Genomic DNA, 21,369 nt, shown 5'->3' on the forward strand with positions numbered 1-21,369 from the left:
GGCCAGAGGCTTCATTGTAACAGAAAAAGCGTGACAGAACCATGCAGGGAACGCAAACTGATCAGATGACATCCACCAGGGACTCTCTTGAATCAACAAAGAGACACACCATAAAAAATTCCTCAGTTAAGGTCTCTTACCAATTAGGTTAAACCAGGCAATCGTCTCTTCCACCTTGCTGCAATGCAGCCCTTGTACTTCTGAGACAAGCTCAGGGTTTCCAGCAATAGTAGAGAAGCAAGTTCTTACCTGTAGAAGAGAGAGCTTTGAGATACAAAGGAAGCGGGTGTCCCAGCATACAATTATTGCTTTACTCACTGTGGTGTCTAGTCTGGTTTATGCTGTTTCCATTTAGCATGCTGTGATTTAGATCACTAATCCACGAGAGAAAAATGCCCAGCTTCTTGACTTTCCTGCCCATACAGTGGCTGCGTTAGAGAGAAGTTGCATGGGATGACAACACCGATTAAGTAGATGTAGGGGGTCTTGCTGGGGTTCAGTGCCACGCTCCATGGCCCCAGTAGCTTCAGAAGGAGCCAGTTTCCCTCCTGATGAGAGTTCAGCACATGATTGTGTCCATGACTAGCTGCACCCAGCTGACTTCCAGCACAACAAAGAATGGTTTGGTTCAACACCAAACACCCCTCAGTTCCCCACACCAAACCCTACTTTAAGTTACTAACTATTTGGACCCTAATCAAAGAGGATGTTTATCCCATAATTACAAAAACCTGACGGGATTCCACCTTCCCCAACAAAATATTGGAAACGTAAGAAACTCCAACTCACGATCCACACAGCCAAACCCTTTCCCCCAGTGGCAGTTTGAGCCCCCTCCTCTCCATGAGACCACCAGCAAGATTAAGCATTTTTTAATCAGCCCATTGCAGGAGGAGTTCATGCTCCATCCAATCCTGTTTGTCCCCGGACAGGTGTGTCTAATCTAAACTGGATGGAAGCGGAGAAAACATGCAAATGTTAGCAGCCTGGGTGTCCATTAACAAATAAAATTCTTCCCTGTGCTTGAGCTCAAGGCCAGCAGAGCTAGGAAACAGCCCCTGGAGGGAGACATGTTTGGAAAGATTTGTGATATCCAGGTTTGAAATTCACCAGCTTTTTGGAACCAAGAAATCTTGGAGGCGCTGAATCAACCTTTTCCACAGTGGATTCACTGCAGTTTACTCTGCATGTTGTTCTGATTTAGGCATTCAGATTCCATGCTGATGGTTAACCTCCAAAAACCTGTTAGAAGAACCTTGTACTGTTCTCTAGGAGCAGATATCAGAGACTTCTCAACATGTGGCCCTATTCCCATAGTATTTGAATGCCCCCCAAACCTTAATTAAATCTATAGTCAAAGCCCTGTGAGCTGTGGAAATACAGATGGAGAGTTGAGGTACAGTCAGATAGAACGACCTGCCCAAAGATCACACTGAATCCACTGTAGAGCTGGGAACCGAACCGAGAGCTTGCAATTCCAAGTCCGTCACCTTAACCACAAGAGCACTCTTCCTCTGTAGACTACCCTAAACGGGGCTCTGGTGAAACATTTGTCCTGAGAACCAAGAAGCTTCAGCACATTGGCTGACAATACATGAAAATACACTAGGACCCAACTTGGTGAGGTGCTGAGCACCTTTAGAGCCCAGTGGCCTGCAGGAGACCGGACTAGATGGCCTCTCGAGGTCCCTTCCAGTCCTACAATACTATCTTGCAAGATGAGGCCCTTGGTTTTGTTGGTTTTAGGCATGCCAAGGGCACTCAGCAGGGGGCGGAGCAATAGATTCTGGACAGGAAGTCAGTTTAGAACAGGGGTTCTCAAACTGGGGGTCGTGACCCCCTCAGGGAGTTATGAGGTTATTACGTGGGGGGGTTGTGAGCTGTCAGCCTTCACCCCCAAAGTCCACTTCACCTCCAGCATTTATAATACTGTTAAATATAAAAAAATGTGGTTCTCTTTTATTGGGGGTGGGGGATGTCACACTCAGTGGCTTGCTGTATAAAAGGGGTCACCAATACAAAAGTTTGAGAACCACTGGTTTAGAAACAGGGAGGGCATGCCCAGAAGAGCCTATGGCAATATTCAGACTTTTTACTCTTATTTCAAATGGAATCCATTAAAAAAATAAAACCCACACAGTAGGAGTGTGAATACCTACAGGGCTATAAACTTCATTAAGTATATAGCAATACAATCAATCAATTGCTCGGGGTCTTTTCAGTCATGCTTTATATCGAAACAACCCGCTGGGGTGTATATAGCCCTGCATAAACTTGTCTTAAAAATAAAGAGTTTTACATTACAAAGAACTCACTTAGAAGAGGAGACTTATGCTCCTTTCCCAGCCTCTCCCTGCTGTGAGTGTCCGGCTGGCCTTCTTGCCTCCTTCCAGGTATGTCCGTCAACAAGGGAAAAACACAGCCACAGGCAGAGCTTTCGAAAGCTGCCAGTGCTGGGCCAGGACACTGGACTATCACTACATACAGCAGAGCTTTCGAGTGGGCCGGATCCAAAACCCAGTGAAGTCAATAGATTTCCTGGTGAAGTCAATGGAGTTGGCATCCAACGGATCAGAAAGCTCTGACTCGCTTCAGTGCAATTCAGTGACTTTCACTCTTTGCAGTCAAGCTTCCTCGTGCTTGCAGCGAAGCGTCCCTCCACTGTGATTAGTTTCTACCGTGCGGCACACCTTGGAATGCTGCAGTTGGGAGGGTAGGAAGAGAAGCTACCAACTCCTTGGGTGGGTCTATGGAGTTTGGGAAGGGGGCAGGAGGGGAACCTGGCTCCCAGTCTTAGCCACAGCTTCTCCCCTCACTGGCAGAGGAGCTAGCCCACTCTTGCAGTGAGAAGTGGAGCTGATCTTTCAACAACTGTTCCCACTGGAACGATGACCTTCTAGAGGAACCCAACGCTGCTGGCACCTCCTGCAACTGCAGCTGATGAAAAGGGACTATACTCCTAGACGGAAGGAAGGTTGGGGACGAAGAGGGAGGTTCTTTGCTTAGATCCTCTATAAGTATCACACAACTCTCCTTGTAGGTCCAGATATTCAAGTGCTCAGCACCCACACCAGCTCAATTCCCATTTAGGCAGCTAAATTAGGGCAAGGTTTTCTCAAGGGCTCAGCACACAGTGGCTCTGAGTGTCATACCTCAGAGCGATTTTGTAAGTCTGACAAAGCAACTGAAATGCACCCCACACACTCGGCAATCTTGAAACATCTGGCCATTTATTCTTGGTGCCTAAATAGGAACCAAGATCTTTTGGAAATCTGGCCCATGGTGACATATTTCTTTTTAAATGGAGCCGTGGTGGAGTTCAAGGTCGTATAGATCAAGATCAAGAACAGGCTGCACCTATATAGGTCCATAATGTGAGTAACCGGACAGAAAACAGGAACTGGGAGGTGGCTCTTAACAGGGCACAGACGTCTCTTGGAAATGTACAGAACTGCAAAGCTGAGTGCCTGTGGCACCTTGCCAGGAGCCTGAAGGTCATGCATTGTTTGCATCTTCATTTGCACCTTTTCTTTTTTTTTTAATCAAAATTACTCTGCCCTGAAATATCTGCCTCTACCTGACAGATGAAAAGGAACAGCTCATTGGCATTCACCAGCAATTTTAAGGAGAAATCATGGTTCCATTAAAATCCCTGAGACCAGAATCTGGTGGTTAATCACTTCCGCCCTATCACATGGGAAAAAGGCATCCACAGACGACACCACTGGCTACTGCTGGTCTGCAATGCAAGTAACTGCTGCCCCGTACTGCACATATGAAAGCAGCAGGCCCTACGCACAAGCAGCATGGGAGATCTTACAAGAACAATAAAATGCCACTATGAGGATTGCGATGCAGACAGCAGAAATAGCAGCACTGTATTCCTACCCTCCCTGTGCCGCCTTCTCCCCCCCCCGCAGTAATGTCTCCCAAGCATTTGCTCTCCTGTCCGTTCCTGTCGAGTGATTACGCTGACAGCAACATCACTGCAGGCTTCTTGTGGCACGAAGCATAACCCAGAGACGTGCACACAGCATTCCCAACATCCCAGAGACTTTCCTCTTCTAGACAGCCATCTGCCTCATGCAGAATGACTGCCACACACTTCAATTCCTTCCCAGTTGGCTGGACTAGGAACTGAATTACAGCTGCACATTGAGGACTGATGCCTGCAGTCGGTGGCCTGCTGAGCAGACTTATTGCTGCCCACGTTTGAGACGTGGTTCACACGCAGCCTGCCAGTGGACTAGATAGCAGCGGATTCGATAGCTCCTCAACACATCCTGTTAAAGCGTAATTCAGACTCCACTCCAGAGAAGGACGTTCTCTACTAGTCCATACGTAGGGAGGGGGGATTGGACAAGAGCGTGCTTATCTTGTGAGCATCTTATAATGGGTGCAAGGAAGAAAAGACCATGGGCTGGATTTTCCGATGCTTCCAGCTGCTTTTGTGAGGCAATGTGATCCAATGGACAGAGCACTGAACTGCGAATCAACAATTTTGGGTTCTGCAACCATTTCTGCTGATCACTTGGGGCAAGTCATTCCACCTGCCTGTGCTTCATATTACCCAACTGCAAAAATGTGCACGGTGCTGCTTACTCACCCCGGTAGTAAGAGATCCGTGGATGGGAAGAATTCCTACTGAAGCTTTGTGAACTTTCCTCAGCTACTTAATTTCGCCAGTCTTCTCTTACACTGATTTTGAATCTAATGAAAACTCCAAATCTTCCACAAGTCAGCACAGCGCTCCTGGCTAGCCCCACCGCCCCACCCCACGTGGTCTCATCCTTGCCAGCAGCCTCTCTCTCTCTCCAACTTATACTCACACCCATCATTTATGGTCTGTAGGTCAGCTTTTCCACCATACCCAAAACATTTATTTCTCCAAAACTACTGCTAATAACGACGGATACATTGTTTCCTCCAGTACGGCTTTACCAATTCCAACACACGTACTCCTCTAATACTGTACAAGACTGTACCAAAAGGGGAAAAAAAGATGTACCTCCATATTGTACATAATTGTATATACAAAGTACAATTTTACACAGTTTTTTCAAAAGTAAATATGTACACCATATATATATTGGTGTAGAAGACATGAAACAATGGAAATTGCCTTAACAAGAACATTTCATCCCAACCCATTAAACAGCGGCTGTTAATAAAAAAAAAACTAAGAACAATGCACTGTACAAACCCTAGCCCACCTTTGTGAGATTGAGATTTTTTTTTTTAAAAGATTGCTGGATTGCAATCGAACTTTCTTACATACAGTAGAATCAAGACATCACTGATATTGTTTAAATTTGTAAGAGACAGTTTCATCCATTGCCCTATTTTGGCTACATTTCTCATAGCTGGTCTTTTAAAGAACCTGTTGCTTACAAGTATTGCTCCAGCAGTTTGGCATGTTCCGAGCCCAGTTCCAGGGAACTCAGTTTATGTAGATTATAGCACTCTGCCTCTAGAGAAAGGCTGGTGAAGTTCACTTATTACAGAGCTGCTAAAATAAAGGGTCCGTCTAATTTCCATTGCAAACTGCTCAATGTTTACCCTGCACTGAGACTTGGACTATCCAGTATTTGCACAGAAGGGACTCTTCCTCTTGTTAATCCATTTTTGGAAAACTGGAAATCCATTTGCCCTGAACAAGTTACTGGAGGTACAGCATGAGAAACTCCAAATTTTCCAGTTTTAAAAACAGTTGTTTTGGCTCCCGCTAGATCAATTGAAATGCAATCTTAGATCGAAGCTTTGGAAAAAATCCATTCATCTCCTTCTTGGCATTTGTACGTGAACAGACGGAGGTGAATGTTTGAAAAGCAGCTACTGCACACCCAGTAATTTGTGCGTTTCACAGCAGACTGTTTATAATGGCTCCCTTGAGCCTTTGTGTGGGCACAAGAGGGTGGGTCAAGTATCATTTCCCAGTACAAGTGGTTGCACATAGAAAGATGATGTGGGAGAGAAAATACCTTGAGAGATGATCTGTCAGGCTGAAATCAAAGTGGAATTACACTCACCACCAAGTGCTTATTGCCTCCTCTTGCCCAGACATAGGAAGCATTCAGCACAGAATGAGCTTTAACTCCTAACGTTTAAGAATTGTTTCCTTTTGTGAAGTCCTGTCTCTTTTACTGGTTCACTAAAGACACCCATGAATTACTTGTCTCCTGGTAACTAATGCTATATACATGGGATGTCCAGCCAATACCAGATGATTTCACAGAAAGGTTTTTTTAAAAAAACAACATTATGTTAAAACTAGTTTCTGTTCTGAACGCTCTCCGCAGCTTGTTTCTGGGTTTTTATTTTCATTTTAGCTTCACAGTTTTCCTAGCTGGTGGCACGTGGCCCAAGGAGGACATATTTGTGTTTTGGAACAAGTCCCTATGGCGTCAGGGCTCGATCCTACAAAGTGCTGAGTCCATAAGACCCCAATCCAACAAATCAACAAACACATTCTCAACTTCAAAGAGACTATTCACATGCTTAAAGTTAAGCACGTGCTTATTGGTTTGCTGGACTGGGGCCAGAGCGCTCAGCAATTGCCGAGATCTATTGAACCAACTGTCTAAATAGATATTTACCCATCCCCAGCTACTTTATTAGAGCATTATACCCTCCTGGGGAAATAATCTACCTTAAAAAAGCCGCAATATGTGTTTCATTAATTGACAGAGCCAGTTCAGTCAATCAGGTAGACACATATATACAGAATTTGTGATGTGTTTGCTATAGAGAAGCATACTTCTGCTGAAAAATTCAAGCGAGCTCTCACACACCCACCCTTATGTCCCAAAGCCCGCTCCATGTTCAATTAAGTGTTGAAGTTCTGACCAACACACACAAAAGAAACAGAGTGAAGACTAAAACTCCACCTTTAACCCATCTCTTTGTCCAATATTGCAGAGCTCTCCCTGATGTGGGGAATGTATCTTAGTGATAAAATTTACCCGATACCAAGGTATAACAAGATGCGGAGGCTCAAGGGATAGAATTTCCTCTCTGAACTCTCAAGTGTTATGATTTTGAGTTTGTCAGACTTCGTAATCTGAACACAGAAATGTGTAAGAACACACTTACATTCAAAAAGACCATATGAGGTATTCTTCACAGGAAGCCCGAAGACTCTCTACTTTTAAACAGGCATCAAAATATATTCAGGAGAATTCTTGCACTGTCACAGTGTACTGTAATTATCTAATGGTTTTCTTTGCAATCAAACATCCAGTACAGATAAAGTGAACATTTTTTGGTCATGTCTCATTGTTTTGTCACAGACTAATTTTATAGAGCTCATATTACCAGAGAGAGGCAGAAATTTAGCAATCATTAAAGCACATTGCCTAACACCCAACTGGGGATGGGAAAAATACCAGGTTGCTGCTGCGGAGACTACTGACCCATCACCTGAAACTGTGTTTTATTTTTAAAAGTTTTGCTTTGGATTATTCTAATCCATCATTTGATAAGTGACAGATTTATGTTCTTACAGAGTATTACCAAGCAGACATACATTATTCCAGTTATCAACGCTTCTTTTCTTTAAAGGGATATACCATTAATCTGACACACACATGTAACTGCATCTTTCTGAAGATCTAATATTTCTTCTGTGAAGTAACATAGAAACCTCCCCACCCAACACACAGTGTCCTGTTTCTCCTCGCCATGTTGATCTCTTCAGTAGGATGTCCGGTGGACATGTTCCGGGCACGGTCTTTTCCAGTTTTCCCTCTCTCAACAAATGGTAGTCATGCTTTGTGGCAAACTATCCTCCTGCCCCACAGAGTTCATAGCATGAAGCAGAAAAACCACTTGTGACTTGTCTATGTGTTTCATGCTGGTTAGATAGGCCCAGACAACATGGAAGAGAAAAGATGCCCTTCAGACTGCCACGTTGCTAGGTGTACGTTTTCAGTGTAAGTCACAGTGCATACTGAAATTCCAGTTGATTTGCACAGGATATTGATTATAAGTTCTTATTCCTCTTGTCAGTAGGATCTTCCCAGTGTTGTGGTCGTGAGAGATTGGCATAGTAATTCCATATGCAGACAATGGCTGTTCGAGTAACCTGAAGTTTGTTTTTTTTTTAAACCTTATTTCCACTCATTTTGTGAGCCTTGAAGACATGAGATCTTGTCCTAAGATGCCTTGTATGGCTGGATGTCGTCCCTTGCTAACATGAATGCAACGCATAAAATAAACTAAAAAAATAAGGCATTGCAAAGAGTGAGTGAAAATGAATTTACCAAGAGATCCTGTTCTGTTCATTCCCTGCATAGTGACATGCATTCCCTTTGGCTGGTCATGATCCCCCCAAAATAAAATATTTGCCACAAAGCTTTGCCTGAGTGAAAAATAAATCACTAGCTGCTTTTTAAAATTATTAGTTTCCAAAAACAGACTGAGATTCCTTGGTGTTAGAAGTCCACCTGAACCTGAGAGAAAATGAGCTGGTCACAGAGTTGGGTTTCATTCCCTTTGATATGGACAGGTTAAGATCTGACAGAAGTAACACACACAGTGCAGTGTTTCCAAAAAGATAAGGGTTGTTAAATGTTAATTAAGGAAATAAACAATTAAAATGGTCCCAACAAATCTTTTTCAGGGGTTTCTTTCTCCTGTAGTCCATGAACTTCTCATGTCTCCATAATTTAAGTCACAGAGAAAATCAGTCCTTTTTACACAAGCATACAAAAAATTCTTCTCTTTCAAAGAGATTGAAAAACAGGGTCTATCCAAGTAACCTCCTTTAAAAGGAATTAGAAGTGGATGTTTAAGGCCAACTCGTTCTTAGAGAGCAACATAGCTTGTTTTTATTACAATGCTCGTTAAAAATCACCATCTGCATTAAACCACAAAGTTCAGGTGTGATTCAGGCCCACAAAAATCAAAGGACACTCAACTAGAGTGGGGAGAGTCACCTTCCTTATGTCGTTCTTGCTTGAGTAACTACGAGAACAGAAACGGTAGGGCTAGTCAGACTCCAGCAATATTTGGGCATGATGGGCAAGGTAAGGATGGAAAGTCAGTTGCAAGATCCCTTGGTCTGGTGGGGCTGTGAGACCCATGACCTGAACACAGCATGTGCCTTTATGCCCTCCCCCTCCCCTTTTTTTAATTCATTAAACATATGCTAGCATTCCGGAAAATATATTGCCATGAAAGTACAGAAGAGTCCATATAGCCTGCTAGCAGCTGAAGCAGTCACAGTCTGTCACACACATATATACTAAGAAGTCACTAATTTGTCAGCTGAATCGCTTGGAGGCATGACGATTTATCGTAGAAATATGTTTTTAAGCAATTTATGAGCTGGACACTGTACTGCCAATCACCCATAGAGCATGTTCCCACCACTCTCTTTACGCCAGGGTCCTCCACAATAGTTCATAGTCATGAGAGCCATAGAACGAAGTGTTTACTAATCAAAAACAGAGCCAAGCTGCGAAGACTTTCAGAATCCAGATTTAGGGATGTTCAGAACTGGGGTTTCGGTTTCAGCCCATCTCAACTTATGATCAGGTTAGGAAATGCCACTCTTGTGAGAGCACAGCAGCTGGTTTTCAGAAGGTAACTCCTTTTTACATTCCACCTTCCAAGTTCCCACTGAACAGCACACAGTGCATTATAGTCCAACGCCCTGAAAGTTTCATTTTAAAAGAACAAACCTGCTTTTAAATACGGGAGCACCAAAACAATTGCACGGTGGCCATACTCAGCAATTATATGTTTTTCCCCTCCTAAAACTCAGAAATAGATTTGCTTTATTTAAATCTGCACCAACACACAACACGGAACTCATGTTTCAGAGCTGAGTATTTGTCATGACAACTTTCAATCAAGGGGAGAGTCTGACACGGCTAAGAGCTAAGACTGCTGAAAGAGAAAGGATGTAATGGAAATCGAGACAGACCCTTAACAGCAGTGGCACCAGCTGGAAATGTAATAATGCACAAGAATCAGGCATGTCCAAGCTCCACATAACTAGTGGTACCAAAACATGCAGTAGACTAAAATCTATTGGATTGTTTCCCTGTGGTAATTGAATATATATAAGTCGTTACACCAGTATCCCAAACATGGCACCACTGAGTACTTCTCTCAGTGGCCAAACACGAACAAGGCATCAACTATAAACTGAGAATCAATTCATCAGTCCTTTGTGTTGGCCTCACCACTTTCACAGTGACCTGATGTTCTATTTTCTGTCTGTATTTCGTAAGCAAGGTACGCTGATGTGGTGTGCATGTGGCGAGGCTTAACTACCAACGTCTTCGCTCCCAGGGAGCATTCCTGGCAGTCACAACTTACAAACTAACCTTCAGCAGAAGTCCGAAACTAGTTAAATAGGAATTTTCATGTGTCTTTAATATAGTCACCTCATTTGAAACAACAAAATTATATCCACAGTGGGGCTTCTAGTTCAGACAGTACAGGACTTGTCAGTAGGCTGTTGAGATGCGGAAGAAGCAACACCAGGGCTCGTGGCATTTGTTTTGGGGAAAACTGCAGGCTTCGGCCTCGTTGCTGGAGGTTTAACCTGGGCAGCCATTTTGACGGACTTCACCGGCCTGAAGGCGCATGGGATGTCACCGGCAGTGCTGGCGCTCCGCTGGAATGCTGGTTCGGAGTCCTTGAGAAGCTGAGTATGCAGAGGACTGGAAGGTTCTGAGGTGGGTGCCACAACAGGGGAGGTTTTCAAAGGCTCCAGGGTGTCGAGGACAACATCTGGTGTGTGCTTTACGCTGCTTTGCCTTTCCAACTCCCGCAGTTCATTCAGAGCAGTGTTCATGGTAGCTTCTATGTCCTGCAAAGATTTAAAAAAGACTGAAATGATCGCAGGGGCTAGATACACAATAACAAGCACACAGTTCTGTAGGAGTCAATTTCAGAGAGAGTTCATTTTTCTTCAGCTCCAGGCGTCAGGAAATCATCAGCAGCTAAGGGTTAATAGGACCTTAATTACCATAAAGCGAAACCAGTGTTAGACTGCACATGCTAGGACTATTGACTGTGTATTTAGCTGCACATATAGAGAACAGTTAGTGATATAACATTAACCAGCAGTAGGGAAACTAATCAAGTAATTTTTTTTAAGGCTAGTTTTATGCTTTATTATTCCTGAATTCTCTTATGTTTTCACCAGACCATCAAAGACACACATAAAATCCCTCCTAGGCTGAACTACAGAGAAAAAAACCTGCAGTTTCAATTGATATGGATCTATTCTTGTCTTTCTTTTTTTGATAAACAGAAGGATAATCCTCCAATGGTACTGTGGAGAATAACTCCTTGAAAGGATGAAACCATGCTTTTCATTCCTTCCTACATCCTTTAAGGGTGATAGCATCCTACGATGCTGGAGTTTGCATGGGTTACCTATCCATCTCATTGGATCTGCACATATGCAAGGGCTAGTATCCCCCATGAAGACATTGCACTGGACCTGTAAATCATATTGAGCTTTTAAAATCCATAAAAGATATTGGAGACATTTGTAAAATACAAGTTGTCAGCATTTCCCTTCCAGCTTACATAACAGTGTAGGTAGTAACCAGGAGGTATAGAGAACTTCGTGAGACCGATAAGTCAGTGGGTTTTAGTCTCAGCTATATTGAGACCTACAAGTTTGCTAAGACCTCAGCTATGGGTTGGAGTCCATTGAGTCTACTGTCCATGAACAGAATTCATGGGAGTGTAGAATGGTTTAGCTTTTCCAGGACTCAGTTTAGCTACAACTTTTTAGCTTCCTTGGTAGCTTTTTTAGGTGCAGGGGAGGTAGATCAGTCAAGGAGTGGTAGAGGGAACCAGAGACGGTGGCTTGACACCTCCAGCCATATACCAAGACCAAACAGGTTTTAAGCAACACACAACTATGAAAGATATGTAAAAATGTAAGATGATTATTAGTGTCTGAACTGACATGATGTGGCATGAAAAGGAGCACTCACTTAATGCAGCCAATTTTTAAAAACTTTTGTTTCCACTAGAGAATTATGAATTACTGGACTTGATATTGTGGCAAGAAGAGACTGAAGAGAAAAAACGAAGTGACAGTTTAATTGAAAGACAAACATTGATGTGTGTCAACCAACCCTCACAAGAAAAAAAACGTCAAGACAATGAGATCTGTACATTACCATCTCACAGAACAGAGCAGGCTAAAGATACTACAAGGACAAAATATAGCCCTCCCCCCTCCAAAAAAAACCAAATACCAGAGGATGTAATAGATATTCACTTGGATTCGGGGCAAAAGGCCCATGTTTACATTACAATAATCCAATATCAAGTATAAAATATCTACCACCACTGATTTGCCTGTAAAAAGGTGTTTTATTCATTTTCACCTACCCATGCCTTTTGGGGTGCTTTTGAAATCATGTCACTTTTTGTTCCAGAAGACTGTAGAAACTGGCCTTCTGGTGTATCTCAGAGTTGACTTTGTAATCTGAAAGCCAAGTGTTCCTTAGCTTTAGATCGATCCACCACACCCTGAGAACAGCTGGCAATGGCAGGCATGTGTAGACATAGCGACGGTTTGGAATAAGGGGAAGGGGAGATCCTCCAGTGAGTAGGAGGAAGTCAGCTGGAGCCTGTAATGCCTACCCCTTTATCTGCCTTGCTCTCACTCCTTGCAATCTAGGTTCTACTTCAAGCATCTGGGTGTTTTAGATTTGCTCTGTGATGTGTTCTGGCACTGGTCAGTTCTGGACAGTGCAAGCTGAGATTTCATTGTGAATTTCTGATTATTTTTTCTATTGACCTAGGTCATTACTGTCGCAAAGATGCAAGAGATGGAGAGATTTTGTGCATAGAGATGAGGATTTTATGAGAAAAGTGCTCATGTCAAAGGTAAGACGGAGGGAGATACAAAATAGTAGGGGGGTTTAAAGATGAACTAATAACAAAGCCCCTTTTCCCTCTATGCTGAGCAGAAAAACAGAACAGGGGAGATTTCCCTCTCCTTGTCATGTATGCTGACTTGGTCTAAAATGCAGAACACCATCTCTGCAGGGTTAAGGAACAGCTGTGTATACGCTGGTTAGACACCCGACCACATTCCTTAAACACCTGTCTAAAGAAATCAAAACTTCAAAGACTATTTTATTTGAAGGTGGCTTTTTACCACACATTGAAACCTACAAGTACCAGAATACAGCACTATGAAAATAGAAGAATGGGGCAAGTCTGCTTTTATTTTGGTTACACTACTGCATATGCCTCTAACATCTAACCACAGTCCAACAAGCTTGTTCAACTGGTGAAAGGGTTTAAAATTGACACTTAATACCCTGCTTTTCTCATGCCTTGGAATTTGGTTTCTTTAATATTTTGCTGACAGCTTTGGAATCAGAGTACAACTTTTGGTGATGGACACACCCAAACCTTTGAAACTGTAGAATAATAAATGTGCAGAAGCTTCTATTTAGTAAAGGATTCATCCATTTATCTTTACTCATGTGAGCAGTCTCACGGACTTACCCGACATAGGTTTACAGGATTAGATTCTAGACACGTAGAGGGTTAATATTTCATTAATCCAATGCAAAGGATACAAGTTGTAAAAATAAGCCAAAATTCGAATTTGAAACATTTGATTGTAACAGGCAGCCAAAGAGACAGGTATCACAAATTCTTGCTTCCTTGCAATTATAAATAAATATACCACTGAATATCCTACAACCCGTGTCTCAGCTGCAGAGACAGTAAGAAAAGCTGCAACACAAATAGATGATGGCTCAAAAATGCAGAAAGCCAAACTCTGAATTGTGCATATCTGCGACCTCCCCACTTCTTTGTGCTGCCCACACGAGCACAGTGCATCTGTTGTGCAGTAACCGCTATGAGAAATTTAGGGAAATAACTAGGTGGGTGGATACACACGTTGCTTAGCAGAGGAGTGAGTGACAAGCACAGGGAATTCAGCATCTGTCTATGAACCCGTGAAGTGCTTACAAGTGCCAAGGGTTGGAACACACAATCCTCTCCCCAAGCCTGAAGGATAGAGGCACCACACTAAGGAGTGGTTTACTCAGGAGGAGTTGGGTAAGGTTTAAAATCATGACACGCTTCCCTTACAAATACAAAACGGAAACTTCACTGAACCCTTTATGCCAAGCAATCCCCTTTACCTGCGCAATGACCTCAGGATCCATGGGCCGATGGTTATTGAAACTCTTTGACCTGCCTGCAGTCACAGTTTTACGGATCTGTGGGCTGTCTATCCTGTTCTTCAGAGATGAGTGCCGGCTGATAGAATTGAGGCTGCCGTGGCCGCTGATGGAGCATTTATCTGGTACCTCCTTGGGGAGACTCTGGCTCATAATGGGCTGAGATGAGGGTCTAGAACTAGCTGTGGCTCCTGGGGAGGCTGGTTCCACCACTGAACTAGCCAGTCCGTGGCTGTCGCTTTGACGGAACGCTCTTCTGATGCTGCCTGACTCTGGTCTCTTTCGTTGCCTTCCAACACAGAAGCAAAACAAGTCAGTACAAGCAGGTGTCAGGGATGGGCCATACCTCAATACAGATGTCCTGAGACAACACAAAGGACAATGGAAAGAGATCCAAAGGTGGCCTGGTTGTCACTATCACTCACACAAATCACTACCACAACACTTGTCATTAAAACAAAAGTGTGACCCAAATCCAACCCTTGGGGACATTTTGGTAGATAATGTTTGTGTTTTTGTGTGTGTCTATGCCGTATTCTGTTAATTCAGAGATCAGAAGGACCTCCGAACATTTAAATGAACTGTAAACATAGTGATATCACTGGATTCGTCTCTCTTTGAAATGTACAGCAAATCACCTACAAATGGTGGAGAAACAGGCAGTTGCTTTAGGTTAATTCATGTAGCTAATTACCCATGATGATTAGGAAACAGGTCTACTTCAAAGTCTTCATAATTTCCTATTGTTCACTTAAGGACTCCGACCTGTCAAGGGAAGGCCTGGAACTGTATAAAAACCCCTTGGGTCCTGATCCTTTTTATCTCAGATCTGCTTGATGCTTCATGCAGGAGAAGCCTAAATCCTAAGGCGGAGATCCCCAGACCTGTCTGGATCACCCTGAATATGAACATTGGACTATAACCTATGGACTATTTCTGAAAAAATTCTTTGCAACTACAAAGCTCATCATCTCTATTATGTATCTGATCTCAGAAACTGTACTCATGTCTGTATGTGTACTGAGCTTTTCACCAATACTCCCTCTTCTTTTTAAATAAATTTTAGTTTAGTTAATAAGGATTGGCTGTAAGCGTGTATTTGGGTAAGATCTGGAATATTCATTACCCGGGAGGTAATGTGTCCGATCCTTTGGGATTAGTAGAACTTTTTTATATGATGAATAAAATTTTCAGTAATCCTCACCATATTTGACTTGGGTGTCTGGGTGGCGGCCGAAGGCTGGGTTACTTTAAGGGGACTGTTGTTAGCTTCTGGGTAACCGGTGAGGTATTACATAAGCTGTTTTGTGCTGGTCTGGTAAATCTAATTACTGGAATATCCGTTAGCTTTGGGGATTGTTTGCCCCATCCTTTGCAGTTCACCCTAACTGAAGTAACTCCAGTGGGGCTCCTGCTCACACATGGTTATGAAACAAAGATTTTGTACTTTTAACTAAAATAATTGTGTCGTCAGCTCGTTTGGCTGCCTGTTTTCATGATATTAGAACAGCAGAGCTAGTATTTTTGGCTGAGCTGCCGGGTAAAAAGTCTAATCTAATGGGCCAGAGGCAAGACGACATTTACACCAAGTATAGCTGGTGACCTTTCAGTGTGGCTAAGCTAATAATAGTCATTTCCTGTTTCTAGTAAATGTATCTTCTCTATACTGAACAAGATTATGGTGGCTTAATTATATAGCGCTCCAGGTGTGTAGGGTGCTGCGAAATAGGTTAACTGGTAAAAACAACTATCCCCACCCAGTAGCATGCAGTCTGAAAGAATGACTCCAAGCAAACGATGTATGGTCCTCGTAGCAGGAGTATGTGATGCAAGAGAGAGGAACCTTTAAAGAGGATCAACTTATATATAGTGCAGGCCCTGTGAGTAACTGCTAGAAAGTTCTAGTTCCAGCTGGATTTTGGCATCAGAAAAATAAATTCAGTGGGCGGCACAACTGCGACAGGGAGACCATCTGACCTATTTTGTCCAGATCTGCACAGATCAGAATATTCATTTCTAAAGAAAACACAATGCGAGTATGACGCTGCTAAATATCACACCTTCCCTGGTAAAAGGAAAACATGAACTAAACCTAACCAAGCCCTAGGAGCTCTCCTCTTTGGTGCAGCGTTCATGACAGATGGTGAGCCTCCAGAACGATCTGCTCATTATACAAATCCTTCCATAACTGGTACAGTTCTGTAGTTTAATGGCGCACTGAACATATGAAAATGTCAGCCCCGAAGCTGATGCACAGTGATATAGCTTCAATGATATCAAGAGTGCTGGATTAACTCACATTAGTTGAGGATCTGGCCCATTATTTAATACAAACAGTGGCAAACTTAAAATGATTATTTTCTATCTTTGCGCTAGAGTCCCTGTTAGGCTAATTAAAGGTTAATATTTTCGTTCCATTCTAGAATGTTACAACCATCAGTACTAGTAGCTTTAAGGCACAGATTTATTGCAGAGAAAGACACTTCGGTAACACAGCATGCTATTTTATAATAATGGGAGAATCTGAAAGATTTGGGGGAGAACTCTGCCTTAAAAATAAATAAATATAAAAAGTGAGACACTTCATCTCATTCCAGTTTCATTTTTCAGATTTTCATCCACGCAGCCTCAGGCTACTCTCATCATTTTTCATTGAACAGGCAAAATTGGAAGTGAGGACAGCTGTTATTTCAGTAGCACTGTACATACATAGTAACTTCCTTTGGGTAAAAAGTGCGAGGTAAATGAGAGATCATTATGGATGGCACGGAGGCGGTTGAACAGAGGATCTCTCTTTCATCTGTGCTTTGTAGCACCCAAAACTGTGCTCAATGTCTTACAAGGTACATTTTTCAAAAAAGACACAATCCCTGTCCTAAGGAGCAAATAATCTAAAATTTAAAGAAGAGGTACAAATGATAAGAACAGACAATGGGGTTGGAATAGAAGAAAGGGGGTTACAAAACAAGTCAGGTGATGACGACTAAGATCTTCTGGGTACGATGGGGCCATCCTCCTACCATGGAGAACAGTTCCCGTCTGGAGCCTTTCTGGTCTAACACTTCACTTCTTGACTCCTTTTCCTGTTTACACGGTATTGGAAGTGCCCCTAATTCTTCACTTCTTTTATTCGAAGGCATAGGTACATACGTCTTGAAGCTCTAATGCTTTTTCTCTCTTCAAACTTCTCTTGACAGTGTCTTTCCATTGTATCCTCAGTCTTCCATGTCCTTTCCCTGCCATGCTTCCTTTGTGGAGTCGTTCTTCTCCTGTTGTCATCTCATGTGCGCTCTCCAGCCTGTTTATCTTTTTCCTAATTTCCTCCATTCATTATCTGTCTACCCTCTGCGTGCCTACTGATCTTCTCAGTATATTATTTTCTACTACCTTCATACTCTAGCATAAACAAATAATCAACAGCAATGCAAGAATATCATCTTTGTGGCTCTGCTACATACACAAACATTTAAACAACTATTTTGTGTACGTACTATTGGATCTCAGATTTTCATCTTTTTAGGGCAGGGGATGATGTGGAACTGAGGTGGGGGAATAGGTGACCGTGGGCCAAGCTAGAGAAAGAGAGAGCTAGAGAGTGAGTGGTGGGGTATGGATAGGTCTAGGGAGGAGGAAACAGAGGAAGTAGTACCACTTATTCCTAAGCCTCTCACAAGACAGAAATGTCCTACAATGCTCAGCACCAAAATTTCTGTACCAAGTAGAAAAACGCGAGATTGCTCTTACTTGTTGATGTTTGCAAGATAAATATCAGCGACGTGACCCCCACTTGGACAATTGGCACCGGCTCTGGCTGTCACTTTTTCTTCTGGTGGCTCAGAGTTGATTTCTATTTCAGACTTGGGGCTGGATCTTTCAGAGGAACCATCCTCACTAAGGAGGAGGAGGAGGAGGGGAAGAAAACCACAAACAAAAACACAACCTTAAGTTTTCAGAAGGTTCTATTGTGCCCCCTCCACCCCCTCTTTATCATCACGACATTGTGAGGGAAAAGTTTTGTTTCAAATTATGAAGTCTATTTTTGTGCCTATCTTTGAGAGCCCAGCTGTGCATTGGGATTCCTTAGGCAGGCAATTACTACTTTTAGAGGACAAAGATGCTGAACCTACAAGCTCAGCGCAGGAGGAACCCAGCACATACATTGAGCCCCAGTGACTTCAATGGCATTGCTCCTGCATGGAGCAGCTTGTGGGATCAGGACTACATAATCCCAGTACACTGCAGGCCTGGGCACACAATGTAGATCACCGAGTTTGAAAATTTTTTCCTTGCTCAAGTAAGATTTAACTGTACCCAAATCTTCCAGGCGTTCAGCAACCCACCCTGGATCACTGTAGAGGTAACGTAAGTGTAGCCAATGATTTTAGTTTATTATCCCTTTATTGTGTGATGTTATGATCACTCAATATGTTATATTACATATATCACTGTATGTTAGAGTTAATTTGTAGGATTATAAAAGTGTAAGATTCATCAGTATTTAGAGGAACCAAGTATACCAAGTATTAGACATGAGTATGACAAGCTGAAACGCAAGAACCTGTAGGCTGAGGCCTGCAAGACTTTAGCTTAGCTATTTTAGGCCTTGGAGACAAGAGATGATGACATAAGTGACCGGAAAATAATCCAATCCACTAAGATTATGGGAAAAGAGGTACCAAGTGGTAATATGGTGTAAAATTACCCAGAAGATTAATATTAGATAATAAAAATACTGTGAAGGCCTATCTGTCTCCAACATGTGTCTTAACCACAGGATACAGGTTGTGTGCCAATGCTAATGAGAACAAAGGGAACTTACACAGCCTACAGAAAATTGGGGTCCCTTAAGTATCCATGGGACACAGACCAATAAGAGAAAAGAGGGTTGACTCTTATGGACATGCGCAGAATGTAGGTATTGACAAAAATCACATTATAAAAAGGGGGTGCCCAGAACGGGAAAATTGAGCTCCCTAGGGGAGACTCCAGGAGGAACCATCCCTCTACTGATAATCAAGCCATGAGAGACCCATCAGACACTAACCCTGTTGTTAAAGATGTGAGTATGACTATATTTGTAACTTGGGCATAGGTCTGTATAGAATTTCTATATGCTTGAGTAATCATAACTTTAATTGTAACTTTAATAACACTTGTAAAATCGACTAAACCTTGTACTTGTGAATGTCTGTGCGGTCACTACCCTTGGTCTTTATGTGTTCTTAGAGACTAACTCGAAAACAAGTAGCAGAGATGACTTTCACTCTGTTAAGCTTGAAACTGTAGACACCAGAGCCAAACCCATGGCAGTGTAATACCGCATTAAAGAATTCATGTTAAATAAAATAAAAGGCTACATACGTGTCTTGAACAACAATGTACTGATGAGGGATAAGGCCGTCAATGCCATTGTGCCGTCCCTCCCACCAATCATCTGAGGCTCGCTGATACAGGAGGAGAGAAGCCCCTTTTTTAAAGGACAGCTCTCGCGCAGTTCGGCCAATGTAGTCAAACTTTGCGATTGCTTCTATCAGCTCACACTCTAGGAGAGAAAAAGGAAAAGACTAATGAACACTCAGTGTTGGACAAAGAGTCATGAGTTTAAATCCCTCCCTTAAATCTTTCAGTGATGGACATCAGCTACAGAGCAACAATTATGGGACATGACCAATGTTCCCTCTAATTTTTGACAGGCTGTGTGCGCAAAAAATTTCTTCCATGCAAATTTTTGTTCTTCTGGGCAAATTTGTGTGTGTGCGGGTGTTTTGCCATGTGCGCAGGGTTTAGGATGTGTGCGTGTGCGCATACGCGCACAGCTTAGAGGGAACAGTGGACATGACCATGTCACCTGGGATAAAGCATCACCTCACAACAACGGAGAAGGGGGGGGCACAAGCATTCACATTTTGGCATCCATCTCTTTAAGGCTACATCTACAGTGGTGTGTAGACAGACCCCGCACGCCTCCCTAGCCTGGATATAAATAGCACCGTAGATGGGAAGGCACTGCTTAAGCTCATAGAGCAGACATCCCAGAATCTCAGCGTACGTACCCTACATGGCGCTCTGCATGCTTGAGCAGTGCCTTCCCCATCTACACGGCTATTCTTAATCAAAAAGAAAACAGGACTTGTGGCACCTTAGAGACTAACCAATTTATTTGAGCATAAGCTTTTGTGAGCTACAGCTTTCTTTTTGCGAATACAGACTAACATGGCTGTTACTCTGAAACCTATTCTTAATCAGTGTACTGTCCCTGCTGCCTCTCTGGGCTGCCTCTCCCCACCAGAGCCTTTCACGTGGTATGTAGCTACACATACGCTACATACAACCGCCAGAGTGGACAGTGCCAACCGGTCAGGGGTTCTTGGATTGAGTTTATCACATCCACATTTTCTACCCTGAAATGTCTCACTGCATTAAAGAAAAACATGACCAGAAAAGAAAAATCCACAACTCAACTCTAAGATCACTAAAAACAAGAAGCTCTCGGGGCCAAAAGCAATCTAGAATAAATTTCCCCAATGGCAGCTCAAGAACCCTTCTGTGCTGGCGAGCAGGAGTTTTCATAAGCATTTAGGGAATAAAGACTTCTGGATTCAAGTTGCTTCAGAAGTAAGGCCTCTACTCAGAAGAATATTTCTGCTGCCTTGTGGGGCTTGCAGGGACCAGAAGACTACAGATCCTGGCACTGAGGGAGGCTGATCTGTTCAGAGCAACAGCTGGCCTGTCATGAAAGCTAATAAAAATATTAAATGCCTCCATGTTATAATGAGCTCACAAAAAGGCACTCCGCTCCAGAGCGCCACACACCACTGGATTCATCATGCACATTGTTTATCAAGCACAACCCAGGGCCCTCGGAGCTGTACAATACATGGAACAAGACAGCGCTTGCTTGGGGAGCTTACAATCTAAAATAGGCAGTCTCATAACACACAGTGACCAGATAGCAACCTGTGACACTTATACTATGGAGGGAAGGACAGGATAGGTGCCCAGAAAGTCAGCTTGATCCAACTCAAATTGTCTGGATCATTTTCAGATTTACAGTTCTGCCCTTGGCAAATTCTCTTTTGCAGCCACGATACAAATTACAACTCTAGGCTGGAATCAGGTAACGGAGGGAGCTTGGCTGCCTACTCCCTAATGATTTACAACTTACAAGCATCTTTCAAGG

General features: G+C 42.9%; 2 protein-coding genes across 8 annotated transcripts in view; both read right to left on the minus strand.

Annotated features, from left to right (window-relative positions):
* Positions 1 to 282, minus strand: part of IKBKE (inhibitor of nuclear factor kappa B kinase subunit epsilon) — a 40,161-nt gene extending 39,879 nt beyond the window's left edge. For 2 of the 3 annotated variants that reach the window (XR_006286906.1, XM_043533703.1), the window contains exon 1: positions 141 to 249. The gene's annotated coding sequence lies outside the window, so the exon portion shown is untranslated. Of the gene's footprint in view, positions 1 to 140 lie in introns of all 3 variants that reach the window. The other variant, XM_037885030.2, reaches the window with a different exon arrangement.
* A 7,133-nt stretch (positions 283 to 7,415) lies between these two features.
* SRGAP2 (SLIT-ROBO Rho GTPase activating protein 2) overlaps positions 7,416 to 21,369 on the minus strand; it is a 203,326-nt gene continuing 189,372 nt past the window's right edge. For all 5 annotated transcript variants that reach the window (XM_037884821.2, XM_037884822.2, XM_043533697.1 and 2 more), the window contains 4 exons: positions 19,551 to 19,731; positions 17,934 to 18,080; positions 14,151 to 14,478; positions 7,416 to 10,822 (listed from right to left, as the gene is read on the minus strand). In XM_037884821.2, coding sequence (XP_037740749.1) covers positions 10,439 to 10,822; positions 14,151 to 14,478; positions 17,934 to 18,080; positions 19,551 to 19,731 — 1,040 coding nt within the window. In that variant the 3' untranslated portion in view covers positions 7,416 to 10,438. The remainder of the gene's footprint in view (positions 10,823 to 14,150; positions 14,479 to 17,933; positions 18,081 to 19,550; positions 19,732 to 21,369) is intronic.

This window comes from Chelonia mydas, chromosome 21 (genome assembly GCF_015237465.2).
Source record: "Chelonia mydas isolate rCheMyd1 chromosome 21, rCheMyd1.pri.v2, whole genome shotgun sequence".
Taxonomy (NCBI): domain Eukaryota; kingdom Metazoa; phylum Chordata; order Testudines; family Cheloniidae; genus Chelonia; species Chelonia mydas.